This window comes from Eleginops maclovinus, chromosome 17, assembly GCF_036324505.1.
Source record: "Eleginops maclovinus isolate JMC-PN-2008 ecotype Puerto Natales chromosome 17, JC_Emac_rtc_rv5, whole genome shotgun sequence".
Taxonomy (NCBI): domain Eukaryota; kingdom Metazoa; phylum Chordata; class Actinopteri; order Perciformes; family Eleginopidae; genus Eleginops; species Eleginops maclovinus.
Genome location: NC_086365.1, coordinates 16,825,467 through 16,852,146, shown reverse-complemented (window position 1 = coordinate 16,852,146; position 26,680 = coordinate 16,825,467). Strand labels below are relative to the sequence as shown.

The following is a 26,680-nucleotide window of genomic DNA, read 5'->3' as shown; positions in this document are numbered from 1 at the left end:
CAACAACAACAACAACAACAACAATACATTTAATTTATAATGCTCTTTTCATCAAAGATTTCAAATCACGTCTCTTCCCACTGGCAGATCTACCCTGATCACATGACACATGCTCTGTTCTGATTGGTTATATGTGGCTCAGTGGGATAGTGCGCTGGTCTTTGGATCTGGGGAGAGCTGGGTCGATCCCCCCTGCAGTCAGCAATTTGTTGTGTCCCGTGTACGACGACCTTGAAAGCTTTGAAAGCTGCCTGAATAAATTAAAGGTATTGTTTTTATTTTATGTATTTAGGTTTTAATGCATCTTTTCATTTCTTTGTAGTGAACAATAACCGATGCCATTTGATTCACATTCCAGTACACTCACTACACTCCCCCCTCCCTCCCTGCACCCTCACATGCCCACAGAACCCAAACATGCTGAGCAAGATAACTGAAACAACAGAGCCATGAAAAGAAACACAAGTTTTTATTTCTATGGATTTTGGTTCTGAAAACATTAAAAAAAACCTCATTTAAATCAGAAAATATCTTCAGAAACACAAGAGTCCATGGCAGCATTTGCTCTGGTTTTATTATTGATAGGTATGTCTTTGAGTTAATTATTATTCATTTCTTAATTTATATTCTATAAACTACTGACAGCATTTCTCTGTGCTGGAATTCAACAGACACTGGACTGGCCGCCATACATGTAGAGAGAACGATTGAAGAAAGATTTGGAGTGAAATATTATTTATATCAAAAACACATCGAAAACTTTTTAGTTTTAATACTTTCACACTGTTTTAATGTCTTGCTGTCACACCCACACACACACACACACACACACACACACACACACACACACACACACACACACACACACACACACACACACACACACACACACACACACACACACACATATAAATGATAATAATCTCTGATCTGCAGCCACAGGACCATGATTTGCTCTTTTCCCCCCCTTCCTCCTCCTCCTCCTCCTCCTCCTCCTCCTCCTCCTCCTCCTCTCTGATTCATGCTTTCTAAAGCCGCCCCCCCCGCCCCACAAACAGTATAAAGTTTATTGTAAAAACATCCTAATGGCTGTATCCAGTGCGTGAAATCGCAGCGCTGCCAGTGGGACTGATTCTTCCCGTCTGAGGACAGATAATCCAGGAGCTGCTCGTCCTGCTCCTGATGAGGCTGCAGATAAGGGAGATAAATATAGTGGCCGTGCTTTGTTTTCCTAATCCAGCCACAGGGCTAAGAAACTAACCTTTTAAATAGGTCACCTTCTCTGCTTTTAGAAACCAACGCACTCAGGCTGTGTGTGTGTGTGTGTGTGTGTGTGTGTGTGTGTGTGTGTGTGTGTGTGTGTGTGTTGTCCTTTGTACGAGCCAGTTTGAGTTTTGGATGTTCGGAGAGATTGCATTCATGCTTCTCACTTAAAGGGTCCGTGTCACTGGGACGTAAAAGAAATGGGACGTAACATTTTTTTAAATAGAGAATAAATCTAAATATTACGGTAATATATTTATATTTATTTACTGAATATCTATACTTGTTTCGCTTCTCCAGTAAACCTGTATCAAATTTACTCTTTGACCTTTGACTCGTGTCTTCAGTCCCTCACGTCTTACTTCCCTTGTCTTACAGCACTTGCATTCTGAATTTGCTACTTACATCTCTCACCTGCATCCTAAGTCAGTCACATTTACATCACCTTCATAATTCTGTACTTAAGTCACTGCTGTTTCAAGTGACTCTTGTCGGAAGTCCTTTCCGAGAACCAGCACCTTATTGTGGTGGAGAGGTTTGTGTGCCCCGATGAACCTGGGGGCTGTGTTGTCTGGAACCTTGTGTTCCTGGTAGGGTCTCCCATGGCAAATTGGTCTCAGGTAAGGGGCCAGACTAAGATTGGTTCAAAATACCTCATGAAAAACACACATGAAAGCGAGGATACCCGGCCCGGAGGAAGCCTGGGGTCCCTTTCTGGAGTCAGGCCCAGAAGGAGGACTCGTCAGCGAGCGTCTGGTGGCCGGACTTGCCCCGGAGCCCGGCCGGGCACAGCCCGAATAAGCAACGTGGGCAGCACCTCTGCTTCCCCGTCCCGCTGGCCCACCACCTACGGGAAACAACGATGGGGTCGGGTGCGTTGCCAGAAGGGTGGCAGGAGCCGGAGCGTTACCAGTTGGATCTGGTGGGGGTCACTTCTACGCACAGCGTCGGCTCTGGAACCTTACTTCTTGATAGGGGTTGGACTCTATTCTTCTCTGGAGTTGAACAAGGTGTGAGGCGAAAGTTTACTCTAAGGTGCTGGAAAGGAGGGTCCGGCCGATAGTCGAACCTCAGATTGAAGAGGAACAATGCGGTTTTCGTCCTGGTCCTGGAACGACGGAGCAGCTTTTCACTCTCGCAAGGACCTTGGAGTGGGCCTGGGAGTACGCTCATCCGGTCTACATGTGCTTTGTGGATTTGGAGAAGGCGTATGACCGGGTTCCCAGGGAGATGCTGTGGGAGGTGCTGCGGGAGTATGGGGTGAGGGGGTCTCTACTCAGGGCCCTCCAATCTCTGTACTCCCGAAGCGAGAGCTGTGTCCGGGTCCTCGGTAGCACGTCGGACCGATTTCCGGTGAGGGTTGGCCTCCGCCAGGGCTGCACTTTGTCACCAATCCTGTTTGTGATCTTCATGGACAGGATTTCGAGGCGTAGTCATGGGGGAGGGGGTCGACAGTTCGGTGGGCTAAGGATTGCACCACTGCTGTTTGCAGATGATGTGGTCCTAATGGCTTCATCGGTCTGTGACCTTCAGCACTCACTGGATCGGTTTGCGGCCGAGTGTGAAGCGGCTGGGATGAGGATCAGCACCTCCAAATCTGAGGCCATGGTTCTCAGCAGGAAACCGATGGACTGTCCACTCCAGGTAGGGAATGAAGCCTTACCCCAAGTGAAGGAGTTCAAGGATCTCGGGGTCTTGTTCTCGAGTGAGGGAACAATGGAGCGTGAGATGGGCCGGAGAATCAGAGCAGCGGGAGCGGTACTGCAGTCGCTTTACGGCACCGCTGTGACGAAAAGAGAGCTGAGGAAGAGACCGAGGGGTAGACCTAGGACCAGGTGGAGGGGTTATATCTCTTCACTGGCCTGGGAGCGCCTTGGAATCCCCCAGTCAGAGCTGGTTGATGTGGCCAGGGAAAGAGAAGTTTGGGGCTCTCTGCTGGAGCTGTTACCTCCACGACCCTGACGGAAAAGCGGGAGAAGATGGATGGTGTCTTGAGTCCATCCTGAAACTCATGTTTCTTGTCTTTACTTTTATATTTTCACAATGTTTTAATGTGAACTTGGTCACGAACATAACTAAACATGTATATACTTTTGACCTTAAGTAAATCCCGTCTTAAATCACTTGTGTCTTGAGGCGTCTTAAGTCCCTCACGTCTTACTTCACTTGAATTCCTAATGTGCTACTTACGTCTCTCACCTGCATCCTAAGTGAGTCGTGTTTTCAGCACCTTCCACCATTCAGGACTTAAGTCACTGTTGTTTTAAGTCTCTCTTGTCTTAAGTCCAACACGTAGGACTCAACACTCATCTCAAATCATTTGCAGACTAAGTCTCTCTTGTCTTACATCCTTTTCGTCCTTTACTTTTACATCACTCTCATCATTCACATCCCTCGTGTCTTAAGTCTCTCTTGTTTTGAATCGTGAGTCGACTGTGTCATTTCATCTGCCGTATTTGGGATATTTAATTAATACAATCTAAATCTAAAGCATGTTTTCAGAGGGAGAATGTCAGTGAGGACAGGGAGTCTTTATATCTCAGAGAGGCATGACTCCATGTGTGTGTGTTCTGTACATGTGTGTGTTTTATATGTAAAGAAAGGAGCGGTCCATCTCCTCTAAAGGCAGCGAGGAAGCATCCGGATGAGTTTGGCCCCGGGGTCGGAGGAGAGGAGACAAAGAGGAGAACGGAGGATCCATGGGAGTCAAAGGGAGTCTTCATGTGGAAGCAGCTCTTTGTGCTGAGGGAGATGGACTCATGTGCATTAAGGGGGGGTTATATAAGAGAGACAGGAAGAGACACAGTATATCACTTTAAATATTACACTTATTTTTGCTTGTTATTTATTGTTTTTTAAAAGAGATTTGAGACATTTAAAATACATTTAAATCCTATTTGTTTGACTGTTTCTGATTATTTAATATGTATGTACAGTATTGATCTTTTCCTGGTGTTTTATTCAAATATAAACAAATATTTCTTTGTTTTAACCTTTTTTCTTCTGCCGATTGATGATTTTTGCTTTGAGCCATAGTATCTCCCATACTTCATCACATATTGGCTTAAATATGCTACTGAGAAAAACTGAGACTGTTTACGGTGAAAACATCATTTTATAAAACTTATTAAACCCATTTCTGTATACAAACTGAGACCTTAACCCTTTATCTGCTGCTGGTGAGCCGTGAAAGGAAATCTAAGTTCAGTTTATTGCAAAGTAGGTTTTAACAAGGAATTTGCTTTGGTGAATCCAGGCATGCATTACTACAGTAAAGGTGATCAACATGTAAAATAAGAGAAAAACAAGAGATATAAAATACACATTACACACCAGAAACAAACAGAAGAACTCTAAAGTATGTTTTGTCTTTTATTTCTGTGATTTCGAAGTAGAAACAGGACAAATAACATACATTAATTACATTATCTGGGACTCAAAATAAGTCAAAAAGAAAAGCAAATTGTGAATCTGAATGTCTTAGTGTTACATTTGTCACTTTTGGGTCATTTGTTTGCATAAAATGACCCAAAATCAGAGTTAAGTGCAGCCAGTGCGCGCACTTTGTTGCTATAAAAAACAAGGGGAATGAACATGCGCGTCCCCGCCCCCAGAGAGAGAGAGAGAGAGAGAGAGAGAGAGAGAGAGAGAGAGAGAGAGAGAGAGAGAGAGAGAGAGAGATGGTGAGGGGGGGAGCTAGGATGACAGCTTGTCTCACATCCACAGACATTTTCAGAGGCAGCTAAACGGTCTGAACAGCACTTTTGACGTCAGGAGTAATCATTCCAGCCTCTCATCCGGGTCCTTCTGCTCCGCTCTTTAGTATTCACTCCGTCCAGCAGATCATACATGTAAACAGGAGCTCCATCCGTCCGGGTTTTTTTTTACTTTCCTCCTTTCCCTGTCGATCTTTAACTTCGCTGCCTCGATGATGTCCGCGCCGCCGCGGCTCAACAAGTCTCCGTGGTTTTACGCGCGTTAACGGTGGATGGCTGCGGAATGGAGATCGCTTTGGTGAGCTTTGAGAACGGCGGCGCGAAAGGGAGCGGTGGAGGCGGCGGACACAATGCCGAGGAGAGCTGCCGGAACGCGCTGGATGTCCCTCAGTTCGTGCAGACTGGACTCGGAGAGGACTACGGAAAGGAGCTGAACACTAAGCAGCAGAACCACCCTCCTCTTCCTCCTCAGCTCCTCCATCAGCAGCACAGCTCCTGGAAGATCAACGACATGAACAACACCTTCGGCTGCAGCGAGAACGCCATGGATGCGCTTTTACGCGCGGACCACAGTCCCCATCTGTTCGATGAGGACCTGCTGGACCTGGACATGGACACGGAGAGCAACGAGAGGGTGCTCATCAACATTGCGGGGCTCAGGTACGAGACCCAGCTGGGCACCCTGAACCAGTTCCCGGACACCTTGCTTGGAGACCCCACCAAGAGGATTAAGTACTTTGACCCACTGCGGAACGAGTACTTTTTCGACCGGAACAGACCGAGCTTTGACGGGATTTTATATTTCTATCAGTCCGGGGGGAAGATCCGGAGACCCGTGAACGTGTCCATCGATGTGTTTGCGGATGAGATCCGGTTTTATCAGCTCGGGGAGGAGGCCATGGAGAGGTTCAGAGAGGATGAGGGGTTTATCAAGGAGGAGGAGAAGCCGCTGCCTCAGAACGAGTTCCAGAAGCAGGTCTGGCTCATATTCGAGTACCCGGAGAGCTCCATGCCCGCGCGGGGCATTGCCATCGTCTCCGTTATTGTCATCACCATTTCCATCATCACTTTCTGCCTGGAGACCCTTCCAGAGTTCCGGGACGAGAGGGAGCTTCCGGTCACCAGCCGGCCGGACAACAGCACCGCTCCCCGGCCCTCTCTCACCTTCACGGACCCCTTCTTCATCATAGAGACCACGTGCGTAATCTGGTTCACCTTTGAGCTGTTTGTGCGCTTCTTCGCCTGCCCCAGCAAGTCCGAGTTCTCCAAGACGGTGATGAACATCATCGACATCATGTCCATCATGCCGTACTTCATCACGGTGTGCACGGAGCTGGCGGAGCAGCAGGGTCAGGAGCACCAGAACGGGCAGCAGGCCATGTCCCTGGCCATCCTGCGCGTAATCCGCCTGGTGCGCGTCTTCCGCATCTTCAAGCTTTCCAGACACTCCAAGGGTTTGCAGATTTTGGGGCAAACTCTCAAAGCCAGCATGCGGGAGCTGGGCTTGCTCATCTTCTTCCTCTTCATCGGAGTCATCCTCTTCTCCAGCGCTGTGTTCTTCGCCGAGGCGGATGAACCGGAGTCGCACTTTCTCCAGTATCCCAGATGCGTTCTGGTGGGCCGTTGTTACCATGACTACGGTGGGTTACGGAGACATGCGGCCGGTGACAGTAGGGGGAAAGATCGTGGGTTCGCTGTGTGCCATCGCCGGTGTCCTCACCATCGCGCTTCCGGTGCCCGTCATCGTGTCCAACTTCAACTACTTCTACCACCGGGAGACGGACCAGGACCAGTCCTCGCTGAAGGACGAACCCAACAGCGGCAGGGCGAGTCCAGAACTTAAGCGCAAGGGGAGTAAATCCTCCACGAAGTCGCAGCAGGACGCGGAGAACGACGCGGGGACTTCCCCTGGGGAGAAGGCGAACATCAAAGCGAACAGCAGCATGGACTTCAAGAGATCACTGTACGCGTTCTGCCTGGACACGCGGGAGACGGACCTGTAGACTCACTTTAAAGAAATAATATATCAATAGTTGTTTAGAGTAATAACCCCCCCCCCACCCCCCCACCCATTAATGGGCTCTTAAGTCTTTGCACATGGAGGATCAACACATTTGCAATCCTGAAAAGTTTTAAGAGCGATGGGGTTGATTTATAAAAAGCACATTTTAATCCCCATCATCCGCAGAGTGGAGGAGAAAAAACTGAGGAAGGAACTGCTGTCAGAGCATGTGATGCAACGGGTCCCTTTAAAAAACACACCTCACTCTGAGGAGGGTTCAGCTGCAGATAATCGAGAGGATTAACACACACTCCTGTACATAAAGTTCAGCAGAGCAACTAAAAGAATTAAAAAGCCAAATGTTATTTTTCGTACCCTTCACTTAGTCATGATGTTTACGCTGGGAGCAGCAGATGTACATATCGTCCCAAAAAGCCTCGCATTTATGAATTGGATTATGGTGTTATCGTAGAGAAGTCTATTTTTGAGACCTGTTTTTCCTCCACTCAGGTTCTGGGACAGAATATCTCTTTAGTTTTTAATAACGAGGCTCTCAGAGGACCGGAAACAGAAGCTTTTTAGCCTTGTTTATGATTTTTAAACTGAAGAACATTTAGAAAACAAACACAAAGGACATCGAGTGGAAGTACACTGCTGAGCGAAAGACCAGAGACGAGGACAGAGCAGAGACTGTCTGGAGAGACCGAGCCACACAGACACCAGGTGAGTCCAGTTTACCTGTCTACCTGTCTACCTGTCTACCTGTCTACCTGTCTACTATCTGTTATATCTGCTGGGAATGTTTACTGCAACAACTACTTCTGTACGGAGGAACAATCGGGACAAAACATCATCTTTCATCTCATCACCTTCAATATTAATACTGATGTTAAAAACAAATTGTAAAAGTACAAGTACTCAGGTCTCCTAGTAAAAGTAGAAGTACTGGAGTATAAGTACAAGTACGCGAAAATGTCAAACATATACTAGGACAGTTTTTCTATACTAAAGAGCAGAACATATTTTGGGTCGTGGTCTTGTTAGATGAGGGTCAGCGAGAGACTGGGACTAAAGTAGGTCCTGGGGCTCTGGCCAGGTCTCCTCAGCTCCGGGCCGTCACCGTCTTTGTCAACCTTTTCTTGCGTTGGCATTTATATCTGATCTTCTCGCTGAGGGTCTTGTGTGCTTGTGTCGATCATCCAGAGGCTTCAGTTTTACATTTAGATAACTCCCTGTAGCTTTAAGTGGCTTTGTGTGAATATTGAAGAACATTCTGGAACAAAAGTCTATGTCTTTGACCTCAACCAACGTGCTTCTGTTGCCTGCGTACTACAGCATCAGATTCAAGAAGCTTTATTTATCCTGAGGGAAATTGAGGTACAACAGTTCAATACAAAGAAGGAAGGAGAAATATACACTCAATATAACTAAACTACTAAACATACACTAAATATACATCAAATATTACTAAATATAAACTAAATGTATCAACAATAAGAGCAGCTTTGCAAATATGAAATAGTGAAGTAGTTACAGTAACTACGTAGGTATATACAATATACAACAAAACGTATAGTGCAAATGGCAGCACAGTAATAAGAGAACTAATGAAACTAAGCTGAATACTAAATAAAGTGACATGTGAATAAAGTGACATGTGAAAGTGAAGTGAAAGTAAAGTGAAATGACAGCATTGCGATGAAATAAAGTGTCACTGAGTCTCCAATGTTCCTCTAACGACCTGAGGTGGGTGAGTTAAAGAGTCTGATGGTACACCGGGGTGGAATGAGGCTATTGCTGAAGGTGCTTCTGTATGAGGTCAGCACCTGGTGGAGAGGGTGAGCGTTGTTGTCCATGATACTACGCAGCTTTGCGCAGCATCCCCCTCTCAGACACCACCAGCAAAGAGTCCAGCTGGACCCCCAGGACGGAGCCAGCCCTCCTGACGATCCTGCTGATCTTGTTGGCGTCTGCTGACCTCAACCTGCTTCCCCAGCACGCAACACCAAAGAAGATGGCACTGGCTACCACCGACTGGTAGAACATCTTCAGCATGGTTTTACAGACGTTGAAGGACCGGAGCCTCCGCAGGAAGTAGAGTCGGCTCTGGCCCTTCTTATACTCAGCCTCCCTCAAGAGACTCCAACTGGTGCAACATGCAGCCGCCGACTCAGACCAAATCAAGGCACCACCTCCCCGCAGTCCTCAAAGAACTTCTCTGGCTTCCACTGCATCAAATAACCCTCACCTAAAGCCCTGCCCCATATGAATATGAAAAAAGTCTGATTTTGTGGGAAAAAATTTATCATTTTGAAGAAATTGTCGGAAATTCCCAAAAGTCGAAATTTGGAGAAAAGAATTTGCAATTTGAAATGAAAATAGAAAGGACAAAAGATTGGGAGACAACAAGTGTGATTTTTTAAAATGAGATGATCAGGGCCACATGAAGAACGAGTTAGAATGATAAGAAAATATTGGGACATTTTTAAAAGTGACTTCTGATGTAGGCTGTGGTCTACACTGAATGTATTCCTGACAGACACAGTTAGGATCAAAGGTTCCCATCCGACTCCTCACAAAATGTTTGTGGGTCATTTTTGACCCACTTATAGAAGTTTAGGGTAGTAATTCAAAAACTTAAATTTCTTAAAATGTATCTTAAAATTGTGAATGGCGTGATCTCATAAACATGTTTTTTGAGGAATAGCTGGAATATAAAACGATGAAACATCTTAATTACGAAGATACTTCGAGAACACCACTTCACCGGGTCATTTTGACCCACTTCTGCATCTAAAGGTTAAACATCTATATTTTTGAAGGTCAGAGCAACCTTGAACATCATCACAAAAATACACACTTCCTACAAACACTTTTCCAACAGATTTCATCCTTTTGAGAAGATCTCTGATTCATTTCGGTCATAAAGGACCTTACGGATTAGTCCGGGTCCTCACGGTAAACAGTAATCCTCCATATGGTGCGTTTGGTTTATTTTGTATCTATAGTAAATTGTCCTTTTGACCTCAGAGGCATTCGTGTGTCTGAGGATGACAATCACAGCTTGTTGTAGACTGGATTGACAAGTTGGAAATAATTCAAAGCAGATTATTATGGGCTCTCCTGCGTGCCATCACAGAGCGGTGTGTGTGTGTGTGTGTGTGTGTGTGTGTGTGTGTGTGTGTGTGTGTGTGTGTGTGTGTGTGTGTGCAGATAAATTGAATTATAAACCTTTTCTTCGATGCAAAAGCAGCACAACCATATCAACGCTGTATATGCATCTTGCATTATGCCATTTTCTACAGGAAATACAAAAACACAATAAATAGCTTTAATAAAAACAAACGTTTGCATAGTTAGTGGAGATTATGAGATACAAAGTAAAAATTACAACTTGGTTTGTCAAACTGAAGTCACAGCTATACAAAGGTAGAGATGTCAGCAGCTCATGTTTCTCATTTTCACCCCAAAAATGAGGAAATAAACAGAAAAGTAAACACATGCAAGAAAGTCAAATTAGCTAAGAATAAAAAAGAAAGTCATCAAGTAAAAAGATGGAAACTTCAACAGGTGTTTTGTTGTTTGGTATAATACCCAATATTTGGCTTTTCTACTGAAACAGAAGTAAGAAGCAGTCCTCACTGGATTCGATAAGTCCTCGGTGGTATTTATGAGAACAAACAAGGAGACAGATCGTCAACAAACCTGTGGCATCCAAAGCTAAAAACTAACCATACCATCTCCAAAGCTGATTGGCTACTGTGGGGCGGTGGTGGAAACATGTAAATGTCCCCTGTGTGGGACCATTGAGGGGAGGTCCTGTTGTTTTGATTCCATACGTTTGTGTTTTTGGCTCGATTTGCCCAAAATCACAAGGCATATGAGCTAGCATTATTAGCTTGTTTGTTAGCAGGATTAGGGAACAAATAATGGTCACATTTTCATCCAATTTGAAGGAAGTTTGCCAAGAGAAAGCTGGCAGCTCTGAATACAGGAGGCCAAACACATTGTTTCTTAGCATTGCAAATAGAGACTTTGGCTCCTGCTCCGTGCTCTGTGGTGGAGATATAATCTGTGGCTTGTCCTTGCAGAAATTAGCTTCATGGCATCTAATGATGGTTTTGCATGTAACAGGAGGCTTTGTGCTTCCAAGAAGCCCTAAAACAGACACACTCCTCCTGCAGAGGAGTTGTGCAACACGTTTTGATTTGAATCAAGCAGCAAAAGAGTTGTAGCGTGTTGTGTTTGAGTTAATTCATCATTCATCTATCCACACGTTGGTGCAGAAACGCTATATTCTGACACATTGTAGTTTATGATGTATGATGGAGTTCTTCCGGCGCCTCTGAGGTTCAGGAGGACTCCAACACCTCGCTCTGTGGACAAGATGTGAGGTTATATTTATTTTTAGTTTTGTTATAAACTGCATTGGACAGATGGAGTCTGCAGGCGTGTTTCCTCTGAAGCTCTAATGTCCTGAGAGACCCTGAACACACCACACAGGTGCACGACGGGGTCTTAAAGGAATAAACCTGTTTGCTGTCCAAAAACATTTTGAATATATGAAACCACGTCATTGTTTTGAGCTCAAAAGTGATTATTCACAGATATTTAGTTATTATTTTGCTCTATAAATCTCTTTTTCGACATACGTATTTATTAGTTTGAGACTCTGTCATAATTTTGATCTTAAATGATTTAAGTTTGAGATATTTAATCATTATTTTTAGTCTCTAAGTCGTTATTCTGAGTCCCCCTGCTGGGGAACATGCACCGCAGACCAAAGCTCCATGCAGATGTGCGTACAGTATGCAGTACAGTCCGTGTTAGTTAGAACATGTGATGTGACTCCGTGTTCATTAGCGTGTGGATCTGCAGCCTTCTGCTCGTCACTGCTCCAGATGTTGGACCAGCTGCAGGGATTTTCTCCGTTCAGACACCAGAGCTTTGGACGTTAAGTTCAGACGGCTCTCTCTGCATTCAAATTAATTCATTTGAGAGAGCGGCACATCTCCAGCAGCCGCTGTCAGACCGTCCTGAGGTCCAAATGATCCTCCAACACACTCGGTACGTTCCACTGCAGCGTGCCTTTACTACGTCTAATCACAATTACACATGTGCCAAAGTGAGGAGGCTGCTGAGTGAAAACTACAAGTTAAATTGATGTCAAAAATGCCCAGAAAATATGAAAAATATAAACAAATTACTAATAAAATAACTGGAAAATGATGAGTAAAATATGTGATGTTTTAAATAACGGGTTGTGAAATCATTTGCAAAATGAATCTTAACTAATTATAAAAAATGTAAATAAAATACAAACTCAAATTAGTAGTCATTCTTTTTGCTTGAATAAAGGAAAGTTTTACAATTCATTTTAAATGTCATGAAAATATTTGTTAAATATTTCAAACATAATATAAAACAAGGTTTAAATAAAATAAAATAAAACTAATGACTAATTAAGTATGAGGAGAATATCTGAAAAAAACCTGGGAATTATTATTCAAATATGTGGAAGTGTGTCAAACATATACAAGTAAAATATGAAGAAAAATAAACGGTAATTTAATGTAAATCATTTGGTTAAAAATAATCCAAAATATGTCAAACAATATTAATAATACCATTTGTGAAGGGCAGAACAAAAAGCAATAAACAAGATCAATAAAAGGATGAAATCAGGCGATGTTTTGTGCTTAGAGGACACTGATCCAAATACCAAATATGAAGCAGCTAAAAATGACAAATTGCATTTTCTGCCAAATCATGTTTACCCGACTTCTGCCGACCTCATCATCTGCAGCTCTCCGGCCTCTAATCATTCCAGGTCTCCTCGCTGCCTGAATCCGGTTAGATTACATAACCCTTTTCTTTGTGTACACATTCACTTCCACTCTCTGCAGCATGTGCACTTTGTAGGGATGACAATAGCTTCTCTTTTGCATGAAATAAACATCCATTTATCGGCGTCAGTGAGCGGAGCGCTGCAGGAGCAGATCTGTCCTGCAGGATCCTCACCTCCGCTGACAGCAGAGCAGCATCTGGACGCAGCCGACCAGAAGTCTATGTACATGTTAGCCTGCATCTTTTATTACTCTCATCTGATTTCACTCGGTAATTACAGCCTGCATCGCCATGTCCTCTGCAGAGACCGCAAGCACGCTTCTGGTCGCTCCACGAGGCCGGAGTCGGGTTTATGTGGTCTGAAAAATAATCAGGGAGAGCTGTATCTCCGAAAAATGACTTAGTATCCAAAAATCATCTCAAAGGAAGTTTTATCTGCAAACATCAGTAAAATATGATCTAATTCATACTTAATTTTACTGTACTTAAGCTAATTTTCATACCTGTACAACATCTTAAAGGTATGGAAGAACATATAAAGGCACTAAATAAAAAAAAGCTAAATAAAATCATTTTAGTTAAAAACGTTCTTGAAATGACATCGAAATATCTCTCGAAAATACCTAAAAGTCATTATTTAGTTTCTCATCCCAATGATTTACTTTGTGTTTCCTCAGGAGGGCGTGTATAAATAGATGGCAGATGTGAAAGTGTTAATAGTGGCTGAAGGCGAAATAAGAGTCAACAAAGCTGTTCATAATTACAACCCACAGATAGTGGAGAGCGGAGGAAGGCTCGGGACATGAGTAACTTCACTTTGTGATAGTGCTACAGACTTATTCATACAGGAGGGTTATAAAGACTCGGGCCTTTGAAGGAACAATTCACCCCCAAAAGATCACCTGGTGTCGCCTTTTCTAGCGTTCCTCCACAGGAAAACCTCCTGATTCAGTGACGTAATGCTGGCTGCTTTGACAGCCACACTTTATTAAAACATCCAAATGTGTGACTTCTTTAATACAACTGCACAAACAGGCTAGCATGCAAGTACTTATAGTAGAAATGTGTCTTCTTTTGACCTTTTTTAACAAATGTATCCACATGTGTTTATCGTTTAATTTCAACCTGATTTTTACAGTTGTTTTTAATTCAGATTTTTTGTGTTTGCCTGGATTTTAACCTCCTTTTGTTCCTCACTTGTTTTTTCTCATTATACATCTTGTGTTTATTCCTGGTTTCTGCCTTTGAATTCAGTGAAGCGAGATCCTTACTCTGAAAACACCTATAATGATATAACCCCCCCCCCCCCCCCCCCACCACCACCTTTGCCCTGCTGTTTGTAATCAGCCCACTAAACTGCCGGTTATCTGTTGGACGCATCAATTAGCCGGATATACCAGGACTCTCCACGCTCTCTGGGACGCGGTCCAACGCTGATAGATAAATTCTGTCAGCGCCGAGTAATCTGCAGATCTGGCGTCCGCTCTGCAGACCCTGATTAGGGGAATCCGTATGCTGCAACACGGCCAAAGCTCAGTGTCATCCAGAAAACAACTAAAATGGGATGTAGCTCAGATGCTCTCACTCGTTGAGAGGCTGTTATTTCTCAAAGTCAGATTATCAGTTTCATCTTCAAACGGAGAGCGCGGATTACAGCCAACGCCGTTGTTAAACAGCTTCCACTGACTTTGCTTTCTTGGCAGTGGGAACATCTGTACCATCAGAACCTCAGCAGTCTCGTGTTAGCAGCGCATCTGAAGCCCTGTTTGCATGAGACTCATAACCTTACGACCTCGAGTAACCTGTGGTACATCTCGAGCTGTTTCTATGATCTGACTCCAGTGCAAATCAACCAATATCTGCAGTTTATCAAGTACAGATTCCAATGCACATTACCAGCCATACAAAGAGTTAGTTTGCTAACTGGTGTGAGGTCGTATTTCTGTCTTTACGCAGCTCGTAGTTGGTTGGGACAGTGCTCATTGATTAACAGACAAATTGCTGTAAATAAGCCAGAGTTAGCTGCTATGCTAATTTCCATCTGGTGTCCCTAGCCAGATCTTAAAGGGCAGCCTAAGATATCAAAATACATAAACTGATACCAAATAAAACCATAATTAAAAAGACATAAGCACGCCCTCAAACAGACACAGGCAATGCACGCCTCTCACTAGCCCTCCACATAAAGGTTACAGCATACAGTAGGTTACAGAGGAACAACATCACATGGCTTTAAGCATTTGGTATGTGGTTACAGATATGATGTTCCCAAATCCAACATTTGAGTTTGCTTTTGAAGGCTGTAAGGCTGTTACACTCCCTTAATTCATTAGGCAGACCATTCCCATCTCCAGCCTTGAAGATGGGGGTTACCACAGGAACTGGGAAAATGCCTTGTTTTATTGATGAGTTCATTAAGTGGGTGCTGAATTAACGGCTGAATATGAGTTTAAAAAAATGTTGAATCAAAGCCACAGGCATCTTTAGCTTCTGAATTTCTTCAGGAGTGTATGGTGTTCTCCACCTCTAGTGCACTGATTTCCACAATTCAGAACATTGGGTTATCATTATCAATAGGAATGCTCACTATATTACTGATGGTAAGATTCTGTGCCAATTCCTCAACTGATTGATAACAACATTATTAAAAGTGCTACCTATACTGTCATCTTCTGTGGTTATGATTCCATTCAATTTGAGTTCAAGTGCCTTTACGCAACGTTGAGAGTCTTTTCCAATTCATTTATTGAGATTTTTCCAGATTAATTTCCCTTTGCATCGTCAATTACTTTTATATAGAAATCAGCTTCGGCTTTCCTTATGTTTCTTACTGCTCTATTTCGGAAAGATGTGTATCTATACCAGTCACTTCTAAGACCCGATTTACGAGCAGTCTTTAGTGAGGAACCTCGGTCTTCCATTTGTTTCCAGAGAACCTCATTTAGCCGAGGTAGAGTATTGTTTTGTCTTGGTCTGTGTGGCATTCTTCTACTATAGGAGGATATTACATTATTAACAGTGTTAAGAAAAGGTTGGAGCTATGTTCCATGTCCTCAGTGGACAAAAGAGCAGTCCAGTTGATATCTTGTAGAGCAGATTTAAACATGTCCATATCCTGTTTTGGAATTCTCAGGTGATCCTGCTTCACAGTGATTGTATTTTCAGAACGTTTTCTGGTGAGTTTCCTTCCCAGTAGTGTAATATTATGGTCGGATAAACCTGTTAATAGATTATATGATTGTGTTATCCTTTCGGGTCTGTCTGTGAACGTTAAGTCAATTTGTGTTTGAGTGGAGTGAGTGATGCGGGTGGGTCCAAGAACCAACTGGGTGAGATTACATTTTTCTGTCATGTCTTTAAGTGTTTTCCGGTCTGGGTTGTTGTCCCAGTTTATATTAAAATCACCCATTAAAATGAGTTCTTCTCTGTCTTCACATTGTTTCAACATTTTGTGTAGTTGATCATAAAAAGCACTGCTTGATGAAGGGGGACGATACAGGCACATTAAGATAAATGACATTTCAGGGGATAGCCAAACTTTCAGTCCAATGCATTCCATCTCTAATGCAGGTGACCAGTCGATCAGATTACACTTGATTGTCTCTTTCACATAGATTAACACCCCTCCCCCTCCCCCTTTGACTCTGTCTCTCTGAAAACAGTATATCCAGGGACACTGACAGCTGCTTCTGGGGAAGGTTTATTTAACCACGTTTCTGAGACACCGAGAAAATCCAGGTTGGAGTTATTTAGCAGATGTCCCATTTGATCGCTCTTTGAGATAGTGCTGCGGATGTTTATGTGTCCGCCTGTAATCCCCTTGGTTTAGAAAGTGGGTCCCACAGGATTTTTGCATGGTGGAGAGTTTGGAACAAATTAAACTTGCGGTATTTCTTGATAGCTGGATTGAGACCAATGCGTTTTCGTCTGTGCAGTGTCTGTTTAGCAGGCCGCATTACCGGTTCAGAGCTCCCAAGAAAAGGTGGCATGAGTGTTGGGAACTCACCGCTGGCCTGCGTCAAAGTCCCGGAGTGTCCGTAGCCTGCTGCTCCGTGTACGGTTGTATCCGCACCGGAGGCTACACATGGATTTAGCGTATTCAGGGAGGACTGAGGCGTGACGTCCATCGATGCCATCCATGAACACCCACCTGATCCTCGGCCTCCTTCCACCCTTAGAACCCGACCTCCGTTGTTATCCGGGCGGCAGTCCGGGGCCGGTGCCAAGCGACAACCATGCGCATCCATGGAGAGGCACGCATCACCAGCACCGGAGGTATGCGGCCCAGGGTTAGGCTGGATGTCTCCAGCCAAGAGGAGGATTGCCATCAGAAAAAGATCTCCTGGTAGGGCCGATTGTTCTTTCCCTCTGGTATCTGTATGTTTTGGCAGGGTAGCTTGGCCATTGTTTAGCAGAACTGCGTAGATAATATGTTGGCTCGATATGTTTGGTCTGATGCCGTGCAGAGGCTCTCCATGCTCAGTTGAATTTGTAACAACGCACAGAGAGTAAGAGTAGTCCAAAGACAAAACCTACTACAAACAGGCTTTGAGTGATCTGAGCCCTTGGTGGTATCAGGCGGCGTGAGCCGGTTTTTGAGATGACAAGAATTGAAAAAGTGTTGGAGTGTGCGGCAGCAGCACCTGCTCGGCTGCGTGTCGCCATCTTTCTCTGGGCCTCTCTTGTAAGAATGTATACTAATATAATTACGAAGAGAGACCAGCTTTTACACATCAGGTCGCTGGTGGACAGCAATAATCCACCACGACCTGCAAACAATGGAGGCTGTGTGTTTACCTGCAGGAGGAAGAGACGCCGAGGGTCCCGGCAGCCATCTTGCTGTTTGTCGTTGCTCAGCGTTTGCTGTTGCTGTATTTGTTTTGGATTGATTTGTTGGTGCTTTTGTCTCGGCAGCACATTTCTCCTAACCGTTGGAGTTAGTTTTACTCTGGTCGGCCATCTTTAAAATGTTAGCTCCTGTTAGCATCACCGAGGCTAGTTTTCACAGCATTATCAATGTGAAACTCTGCATCAAATCAGAGTCATTGTTTTTTAAGATCCTTCCAAGGTGTGTGTGTGTGTGTGTGTGTGTGTGTGTGTGTGTGTGTGTGTGTGTGTGTGTGTGTGTGTGTGTGTGTTACCTTTAAGACTACCTTTCTACTTTTTTGGAAAGGAGGGTTTTGCACCTCAAAGAGATACTGGGAAGACCTGAGGCCATTACTTCAGATGTGCTTTGATTGCTTCTCTTTTCAGTGAGCTAACGGTGTGTTCATGTTCAGAAATGTAGGAGTCTTGTACTAAAGTCCTTTTTGGACACATTTGTACTTTACTTGAGTACTTTAACACAGATATCCGCAGTTAGTGCATACAAACACATGAAAGGCTGATATGGTGTACTGCATTACTGTTGTAGCTACTCATCTACACAGTATTTCAAGTATCTGAGTTTTAGTCCATAAAAAGGATAGTATAATAACCATATGACTGTGAGAAGATCCATCCTGCATGACGAGCACTTTCACTGTTGATGCTTGAAGTACATTGACCTGTCATTACGTCTGTACTTTGAATTATTCTGAAATGGGCCTTTCTGCAGAATCCGGTCTTTAAGTCTTTGGTGTTGATGTTGTTGTTCGTAGAGTATTTTATGACCAGAGTATTTGTAAAGGATCTGAGTACTTCTACCAACACTGTTTAAGAGGGAATTGACCTTTACATCTACTTCAGGAAAGTTTGTCGCCTCTTTCACGTGAAGACGATACCTGGAACTCGTCATGTACAAAGCTTTGATTGGTTTGCTATAAGCTCCACAGAGGAGGTTATGTGTTTGTGTTGTCATGAAGGATTACGATCAGGAAGACTCGTCTGATTTTAATGCCGTTTAGAGAATGTGTGTATCAAAGGTCCAGGTAAAATGCGTTTCATTTTCAAGCAAATCCAAATCACCCACCCCACAGTGCCCTTCTAGTTTACCAACCGGTCATCCCACGTCAAAGACCGGCTGCGAAGCTGCCTTTGAGATGATGGCTTTACTTTCCAAATATACATTTTCCCATCATTTGTTGTCCGTCCTGATGTGGAGGATGGATTTGAGCCTGAACTTTGAGCCGTGTCCTCAAAAACTTCTGGGAGAGATTAAAAAACTTTGCATGCTGATAGAAATATCCCGTCACGGCTGTCAGGTTGATCGACATCTCATTTCCCCGAGCGCTCCGAGAGATGGGAGGACAAATGTCTCCATGACTAATCCGGAGCGCCCTGTAAACTGGATGTGGTCGTATAAATAAACACTCGCATTAAAAGTACAGTATTTACATGTGATGCATTATCATGCTGCTATTTTTACCGCATAAATGCGTTTAATCCGGGGGCGTCTAATGCCTTGCGTGACACACAAGAAGTACTAAGGAGAAGTTGCTGTAGCACGACTAATTACACACTGCTGCACACACACCCAGCAGCCCTGATTAGGGATATTAAAACGTGGAAATATTATTTTGTGCTTCAGGTAGAGACAGATATCTGAGGCTTTAATACCGGTGGTCGAACTCGGAGGCTGTCGAGCGTTTTCTGAGATTTCTGAGGGCGAGGTGATTAGCGTGAGCTTCTTTCTGACTCCTATAACCCTCGCTCGGTTGGGAAAGCGCTGGAAGCAGGGGAGACAATGCAAAGAGGAAGTTACATAACACACACACACACACACACACACACACACACACACACACACACACACACACACACACACACACACACACAAGTCCTCAGCTGCAACCTCCATGGCTGCTCGGCAAAAAAGTGGGGAAGCAGAGATGAGGCTGCTGAGCTCGTCCTGGATCTCTTCTTTCCAGGACATTTTTCACAACATCTCAATCAGATAAGAGACAATATACTTTATTGATCACACACAAAGTAAAAGATACACAAGCTGAAGGGTTTTGATGCTTTTGGAAAGACCTAATATCATACAACAGGACTACATGCAAACTCATGACGTCAGGACCAGTATTTCTTAAAAGCGTTAAACCCTACAGGGTAATGGTTTTGATGGGTTAAAGACACCAGTGCTGATGGTTTTTTGGAGCATTCAAATTGGCCGCCTTACAGGACGTTTGAAAGCTTGAAATTTGGCCGAACATTGACATTGGCTTCAACCCATTTGAGTGTTATCTTCCCGTCGGACATAGGACAGAAATTAGGGTTATGTTCAGACTCCAGGCGTTTGTTTCCCAGATGAGATCTTAAAGTCTGTCTGCACTGGTATTTGCAAAAGTTATCAGAATGGAATTCTGTGTCCAGACCAGCTTAATCGAATCAAAATCAGGTTGAGTTCAAGTGCTGTTCAAGACATTTATAGGCAGCAATGTCTTTCTGATGCTAATCCCCAGCAGGGGGTCCATAAGCCTGGTGGAGATGCAGCCTTACATGCTGTCAATGGCCTCTCTTTAGTCCTTTATTTGAGACGATTTCATTACTTTTAAAAACAAACAGTTAGATTATAAGTTAATCAGGTCGGTAAGGACTCCAATCAGTTGTGTTGTGTTGCCTATTTTACTACTTTTTTATTAGTTCTTTAATTGTCTTTTCGCAGCACTGAAGTATTACGTGTTTCCAGAGCAAGTTTGACCCGGTTTAAAAAGTGAGAAAACGTGCAAACAGGAGGTCAGGGTCGATGGATCGTTCCAATAAAGACCTGACTTTCACTCATAAGCACAAAGTTGGGGCCCCGTGTGAGGCCAGATATTAACCAGTGACTTATGGAAGTTTCCTGCCTGCATGCTTAGGTTATTGACAAGTAAACATTTACTTACTTTAGTACAAACCATGTGGTTTCGTCTTGATTCATAAAAGGCACTTGTGTCTTTCTAATGCTAATCCTCAGTGCGGGGGATTTTGACTTTAGACCCCTTTGCTTCCACGCCTCCGTTGTACTGGTCTGGGTGGATCTGAGCAGCAATCCCACTATCCAGTTCAGCTAAACTAATTGTCAATGAATAACTCCATGAAGCAGGGTGCCGATTATGAATGTTTACTCAAATTCAAAGAGTGAAACTGAAACACAAATGTAAATATATATATCAGTTACGAAACTGGATGCACTAAAAATACAAATACACAATATAACATATTGCAATAACTAAGTGCACAAAGGTTGGAGCTTTGCTGTATCACTCCACAGACAATAAACAGATAGGGAAAACATAGCTAGTGCCGTATAAAGTGGTACAAATCGACCATCCAATAACCAAAACAATGCTGTTGATGCGTAGCTAAGGACCTAACAAGCTGCAGTACTTACAAACATTGCGATTATACAGCTAGCAAGACGAGGATGGTGGAAGATATGATTTTTAGTGTTACGGTAGCTAAGTAGACATTGGAATCACTTCCTGAATAGCCACTTCCGGTTTGACCGGAAGTACTAACAAATAAATGCGACTCGATAAAATAAAAGCCACAGCTTAAAAAAGAATAGGGTCCAGAACACTCCCCCCCCTGGGGTCTCTAACGAGCCCAGATAAAACCAAAAGTACTAGTCTTGTGGAGAAAGGAGGAGGACCACTTCGGTCACGGGACGGGAGAAGACTCTCTGGGTGCCTTCCTTGACGACTCTGATGTCCACTTTCCTCACGACCCCGTCCTGGCTTGGAAGAGTCTCCATGACAATAGCCATAGGCCACTGGTTTCTCTTGGCTTGATTGTCCTTCATCAGGACGATGTCTCCTACTTGGAGGTTGGAGAGGATGGGGAGATGGATTCCGAAGAAAGGCTGGTCCGGAGAGCCATGTTGTGCTGCTTAATAAGGCCGCTGGGATAGACCTAGACCCGTGGTCAGCTGGGTTGTGGTCGGTAGGCACATGCCTCCATTGGTCTGGGGATGTGGTCTGTCGTATCCGTTGAACTCTGTTGTTCACGTAGACGAAGAACCGCCTTTCTTGATTGTGAATGTACCCAAGGACTACCTTGCTGTCTGAGTAGTATGTGATACGGTCGACCTCCAGGTCCATCTCTTCCACGATCAACTCTGCAATCTCGACTGCAAGCACTGCTGCGCACAATTCCAGTCTAGGGATAGGGAGGTCTGGTTGAGGCGCCAGCTTGGCTTTTCCAAAGACGAAACCGACCTCAGTCTGTCCCTCTTTAGTGGTGGCTCTCAGATAAGCAACTGCTGCGATGGCCGTAGTAGAGGCGTCCGCGAAGACACAAAGCTCCTTGAGGAGAGTACTAGAGGGAGAGAAAGATGTGTAGGTGCGGGGTATCTGGAGCACCTGTAGGTCTTTTAATGAGTCTCTCCACCTGGTCCACTCAGCTTCCCTGTTTCCGGGGAGGGGTGAGTCCCAGTCCTCGGCTTGCTTGGTGAGGTCTCTGAGGAGCAGCCTGCCTTGTATTGTGACAGGGGCTAAGAAGCCGAGGGGGTCATACAGGCTGTTTACCGTAGACAACACTCCTCTACGGGTGAATGGTTTGTTGTCGTCCATGGCCTGGAATGTGAAAGTGTCCGAAGCAATGTTCCAGGACACTCCGAGGCTGCGTTGTAGAGGGAGGTCATCGGTGAGGAGGTTGAGATCCTTGATATCCTTGGCACGATCTTCTGGAGGGAATGCTTCTAGCACAGCAGGTCTATTGGAGGCTATTTTATGCAGCCTGAGGTTGGACTCTGCAAGCATCATTCGAGCACGTCTGAGGACACTGATGGCCTCTGCTTCGGTAGGGAAGGACTTTAGTGCGTCGTCTACGTAGAACTCTCGTTCGATGAACCTTCTTGCGTCGCTGCCGAAGTTCTTTTCTTCTTCCTTGGCTGCTCTCCTCAGGCCGTAAATGGCGACGGCGGGGGATGGGCTGTTGCCGAAGACATGGACGCACATTCTGTAATCCACAATGTCACTGTCCGGGTCGTTGTTGTGGAACCACAGGAAGCGGAGGAAGTCCCTGTGGTCTTCACGCACTATGAAGCAGTGAAACATGTGCTGAATGTCGGCAGTGATGGCAACGGGTTCCTTCCGGAATCTCATGAGCACCCCTAAGAGGGTATTGTTGAGATCAGGGCCTGTGAGGAGTACGTCGTTGAGAGAGACTCCTTTGTAAGGTGCGCTGGAGTCAAACACCACACGGATCTGTCCTGGCTTCTTTGGGTGATATACTCCAAATGATGGGAGATACCAACACTCTTGGCCTTCCTGTAAAGGTGGAGCGATCTCTGCATGCTTGTTGGTAAGCATCTTCCCGACAAACTCTAGGTAGTGGGCTTTCATCTGTGGCTGCTTGCTTAGAGTGCGGCGGAGAGAGTTGAGACGGCTTTTGGCGTACTCCCTGTTGTTGGGCAGTCGTTTTCGTGGGGACTGGAAAGGAAGAGGTGCAACCCAACTTTTGGACTTGTCTTGTCGATACTCGTCGTCCATGATCTGCAGGAACCTCAGGTCATCCATTGAAGGAGCGCGCTTGTTGTCATTGGCTGTGTGAAGGAAGACTGACTGACCCAGGTTTTCTCCATCGAGTGTCTGTGTGCTGTCTGTGGTGTCCAACGCTGAGTAGTTGTGGGCGAACGTCTCTTTCACCTGGATTTTGCTGTTGCATCGGCTGAGGAAACTGGGCCGTCCACTTTCCAGAATGGAGGTTTTGAATGTTCCGACATGGGGCGGCTTGTGCGCTCCCCTGAGGCACACGTCGCCGACAACGACCCATCCAAGGTCCAGCTTTTGGGCGAATGGGGCGTCATGTGGACCGTTTATTTGGCTTCTTACTTTGTGTACTCTCAGAATGTCTCTACCGAGCAACAGGAGTATGTGTGCATCTGGAACCAGAGGTGGGATCTCATCTGCGATCCGTCTCAGGTGTCCGTGGTGTCGAGCAGCATTGGGGGTTGGGATCTCCGAACGGTTGTTTGGGATTTGGTTGCATTCGAGGAGTGTGGGGAGAGGGAAACTGACCTTCTCGTTGGCTGACTCCACAACATAACCACGGGCCTTTCTCCCAGCTGTCTCCTTGAGTCCTGAACATGTCCTGAGTGTGTATGGCGATGGACTACACGCCACGTTGAAGATGCTGAAGAACTCCGACGTCGCCAAGGAACGGTTGCTTTGCTCGTCCAAGATAGCGTACATCCTTCTAGACTCCTCCCTTCGTCCTTCGGGGAAGACATTGACGAGGCAGATCTTGGAACATGCCCTGAGACTCATTCCATCTCCGCATACTTCCGTGCACTTGGTGGTGACTTCCTGGTTGTCCGCTTGTTCTCCCTCCTCCCCGTTCTCTGAAGCGGGGGGAGACGACTTGGACTTCCAGGGAGCTAGTCCTGGGTGGAGTGCTGAGGTGTGGCGGTTGCTGCCGCATTCCTTGCAGTCTACCTTTGTGACGCAGTCCCTAGCTAGGTGGGCTGTGGAGGAGCAGCACTGGAAACATATGTGATTGTCTTTTAGGAACTGCTTGCGCTCTTCTAGGGTCTTCTCCCTGAAGCCTCTACATTTCCTCAGTGGGTGGGCTTTGTCATGGATGGGGCAGTGGTTCCCAGGGTCGATGTTTACAGGTTTCTCTGTGGGGGACACTTGCGTCTTGTGTACTGATATGGCTGTCTTCGTATGTCTGTCTAACCTCTCTTTCTTTTCGGTTGCTGTGCGGGAAGGTGGGAGGTTGAAGCTGGGATCTGTTTTAACTCTGGCTTCCCTGCGGATGAAGTCAGCAAACACAGTAAAGGGGGGGAAAGCCACATTGTTCTTTTCCTTGTATTTGGACCCAAATGAAGCCCATTTATCCTGGAGATTGAATGGAAGCTTGTCGACGATGGGAGCCACTCCTCTGGAGGTGTCTAGGTAAGACAGGCCAGGTAAGTAGCCGTCCATCTTCGCAGCTTCGAGTTCTAGGAGCAGATCGCCCAGGTCGCGGAGCTTGAGAGGGTCTTTGTACGTCACCTTCGGAAAGTCTTCCAGTTTATCAAACAGAGCCCTTTCAATTGCCTCTGGTGAGCCATAGTACTCTTCCAGCCTCTGCCAAGCCATCATCAATCCGACCTGGGGGTGCCTGATGTTGACTGCTTTGAGCCTTCTTGCCTGTTCTGAGGACTCCTTGCCAAGCCATTTGATGAGGAGATCAAGCTCTTCTCCTGCAGACAGGCCCAGACCTGTGGTGGCGCCGTAAAAGGTGGACTTCCATCCCCAGAAATTCTCTGGTTTGTCATCGAAATTGGTTAGCCCTGAGGTCACCAACTGGCTCCGTGCGAGATACCTGGCAAGGTCGTTGGTGATGGAGGTGTCAGGGTTGCTTTGGTTGACCGTTCTGCCCTGGTTGCCATGGCGATCGTCAAGGGGTCGCTGTCGACCTCTTCCATCCATCCCTCGATCGTTCTGCCAGAGCGCCTCTGTTTTCATAGGCAGGGGTGAGTAAAGCATGGGTGTAATAGGCTGCTTTATGTCGCTCGTAACTAGTGGTAACCCCTGATAAGATGAGGCATGTGGATTGTGTGAGTTAGACTTCAGGCTGAGTTGGTCCTGTACATAGTGTTCTGTACGCTGGAGTCGTGTCTGGGGTGAGAGAGAGTTAGAACCTCTACTGCGGTGTGACTGATGGTCTGAGTCTATCAAACCTGACTCCAGTATTTCTGCTTCTACCAGTGCAGCATCCATTTCCTTTTCTGCTTGTAGAGCCTCTAGGGTGGCGTCCAGGCGGACCTTCTCTAGTTCGAGGCGGGCCTTCTCTACTTTGAGTTCTATTTCCCTCTGAGCGTAGGCAAACTTGGAGCGTCCTGCTTCTGCCTTGGCTCGGGCTTTGATGGCGGTCTGGGTTGATGAAGAACTGCGTGATGCTTTTGAGGAACGAGACCGTATTGACTTGTGGTCCTCTTCTTGGAAACGTTCTTCAGGCACTGTGGTGTATGCATAGCCCCCTTCTGCCATGATGAGGCGAGATGTGTGTGTTCACTGAGGTTAAGACGTCAGGGGAGGGTGTCGTGGAGGCTTGCTCGGGGCCTGTATGACAGTCCTTCGGTCTTTTTTCCAGCCGTTCCTTTCTTACAGCTTGATGTTATGCTGTTTTTTCACTGTACTGGTCTGGGTGGATCTGAGCAGCAATCCCACTATCCAGTTCAGCTAAACTAATTGTCAATGAATAACTCCATGAAGCAGGGTGCCGATTATGAATGTTTACTCAAATTCAAAGAGTGAAACTGAAACACAAATGTAAATATATATATCAGTTACGAAACTGGATGCACTAAAAATACAAATACACAATATAACATATTGCAATAACTAAGTGCACAAAGGTTGGAGCTTTGCTGTATCACTCCACAGACAATAAACAGATAGGGAAAACATAGCTAGTGCCGTATAAAGTGGTACAAATCGACCATCCAATAACCAAAACAATGCTGTTGATGCGTAGCTAAGGACCTAACAAGCTGCAGTACTTACAAACATTGCGATTATACAGCTAGCAAGACGAGGATGGTGGAAGATATGATTTTTAGTGTTACGGTAGCTAAGTAGACATTGGAATCACTTCCTGAATAGCCACTTCCGGTTTGACCGGAAGTACTAACAAATAAATGCGACTCGATAAAATAAAAGCCACAGCTTAAAAAAGAATAGGGTCCAGAACATCCGTAAAAACCCTAATTGAGACGCCTGTCCTGAAGTTGCTGAACGCATGTCAACGGTCCAGATATCAGCTGCTGGGAAATGTAGTTCTATTAGTTACTGCTCGTTATTTAAGCTGGATGCATCAAACTTGCAGCATTTTAAAGCGTGTTATTCGTAAACAGAACATACTTTATAGTTGCTGTTTGGCGGCTACCTTCAAACCTGTGAAACACAAGCTTGCTGTTCAATGAAGACACACTCGTTACAATCAGTCTGATGACCAG

General features: G+C 45.2%; 1 protein-coding gene across 1 annotated transcript in view; it reads left to right on the top strand.

The window, feature by feature from the left end:
• Window positions 1–5,018: 5,018 nt before the first annotated feature.
• The window catches only part of LOC134879138 (potassium voltage-gated channel subfamily A member 1), a 37,755-nt gene continuing 16,093 nt past the window's right edge, over window positions 5,019–26,680 (top strand). The window contains 2 exon segments of the mRNA XM_063905477.1: window positions 5,019–6,567; window positions 6,569–7,704. Of these exon segments, the coding sequence (XP_063761547.1) occupies window positions 5,263–6,567; window positions 6,569–6,982 (1,719 nt within the window). The 5' untranslated portion in view covers window positions 5,019–5,262 and the 3' untranslated portion in view covers window positions 6,983–7,704.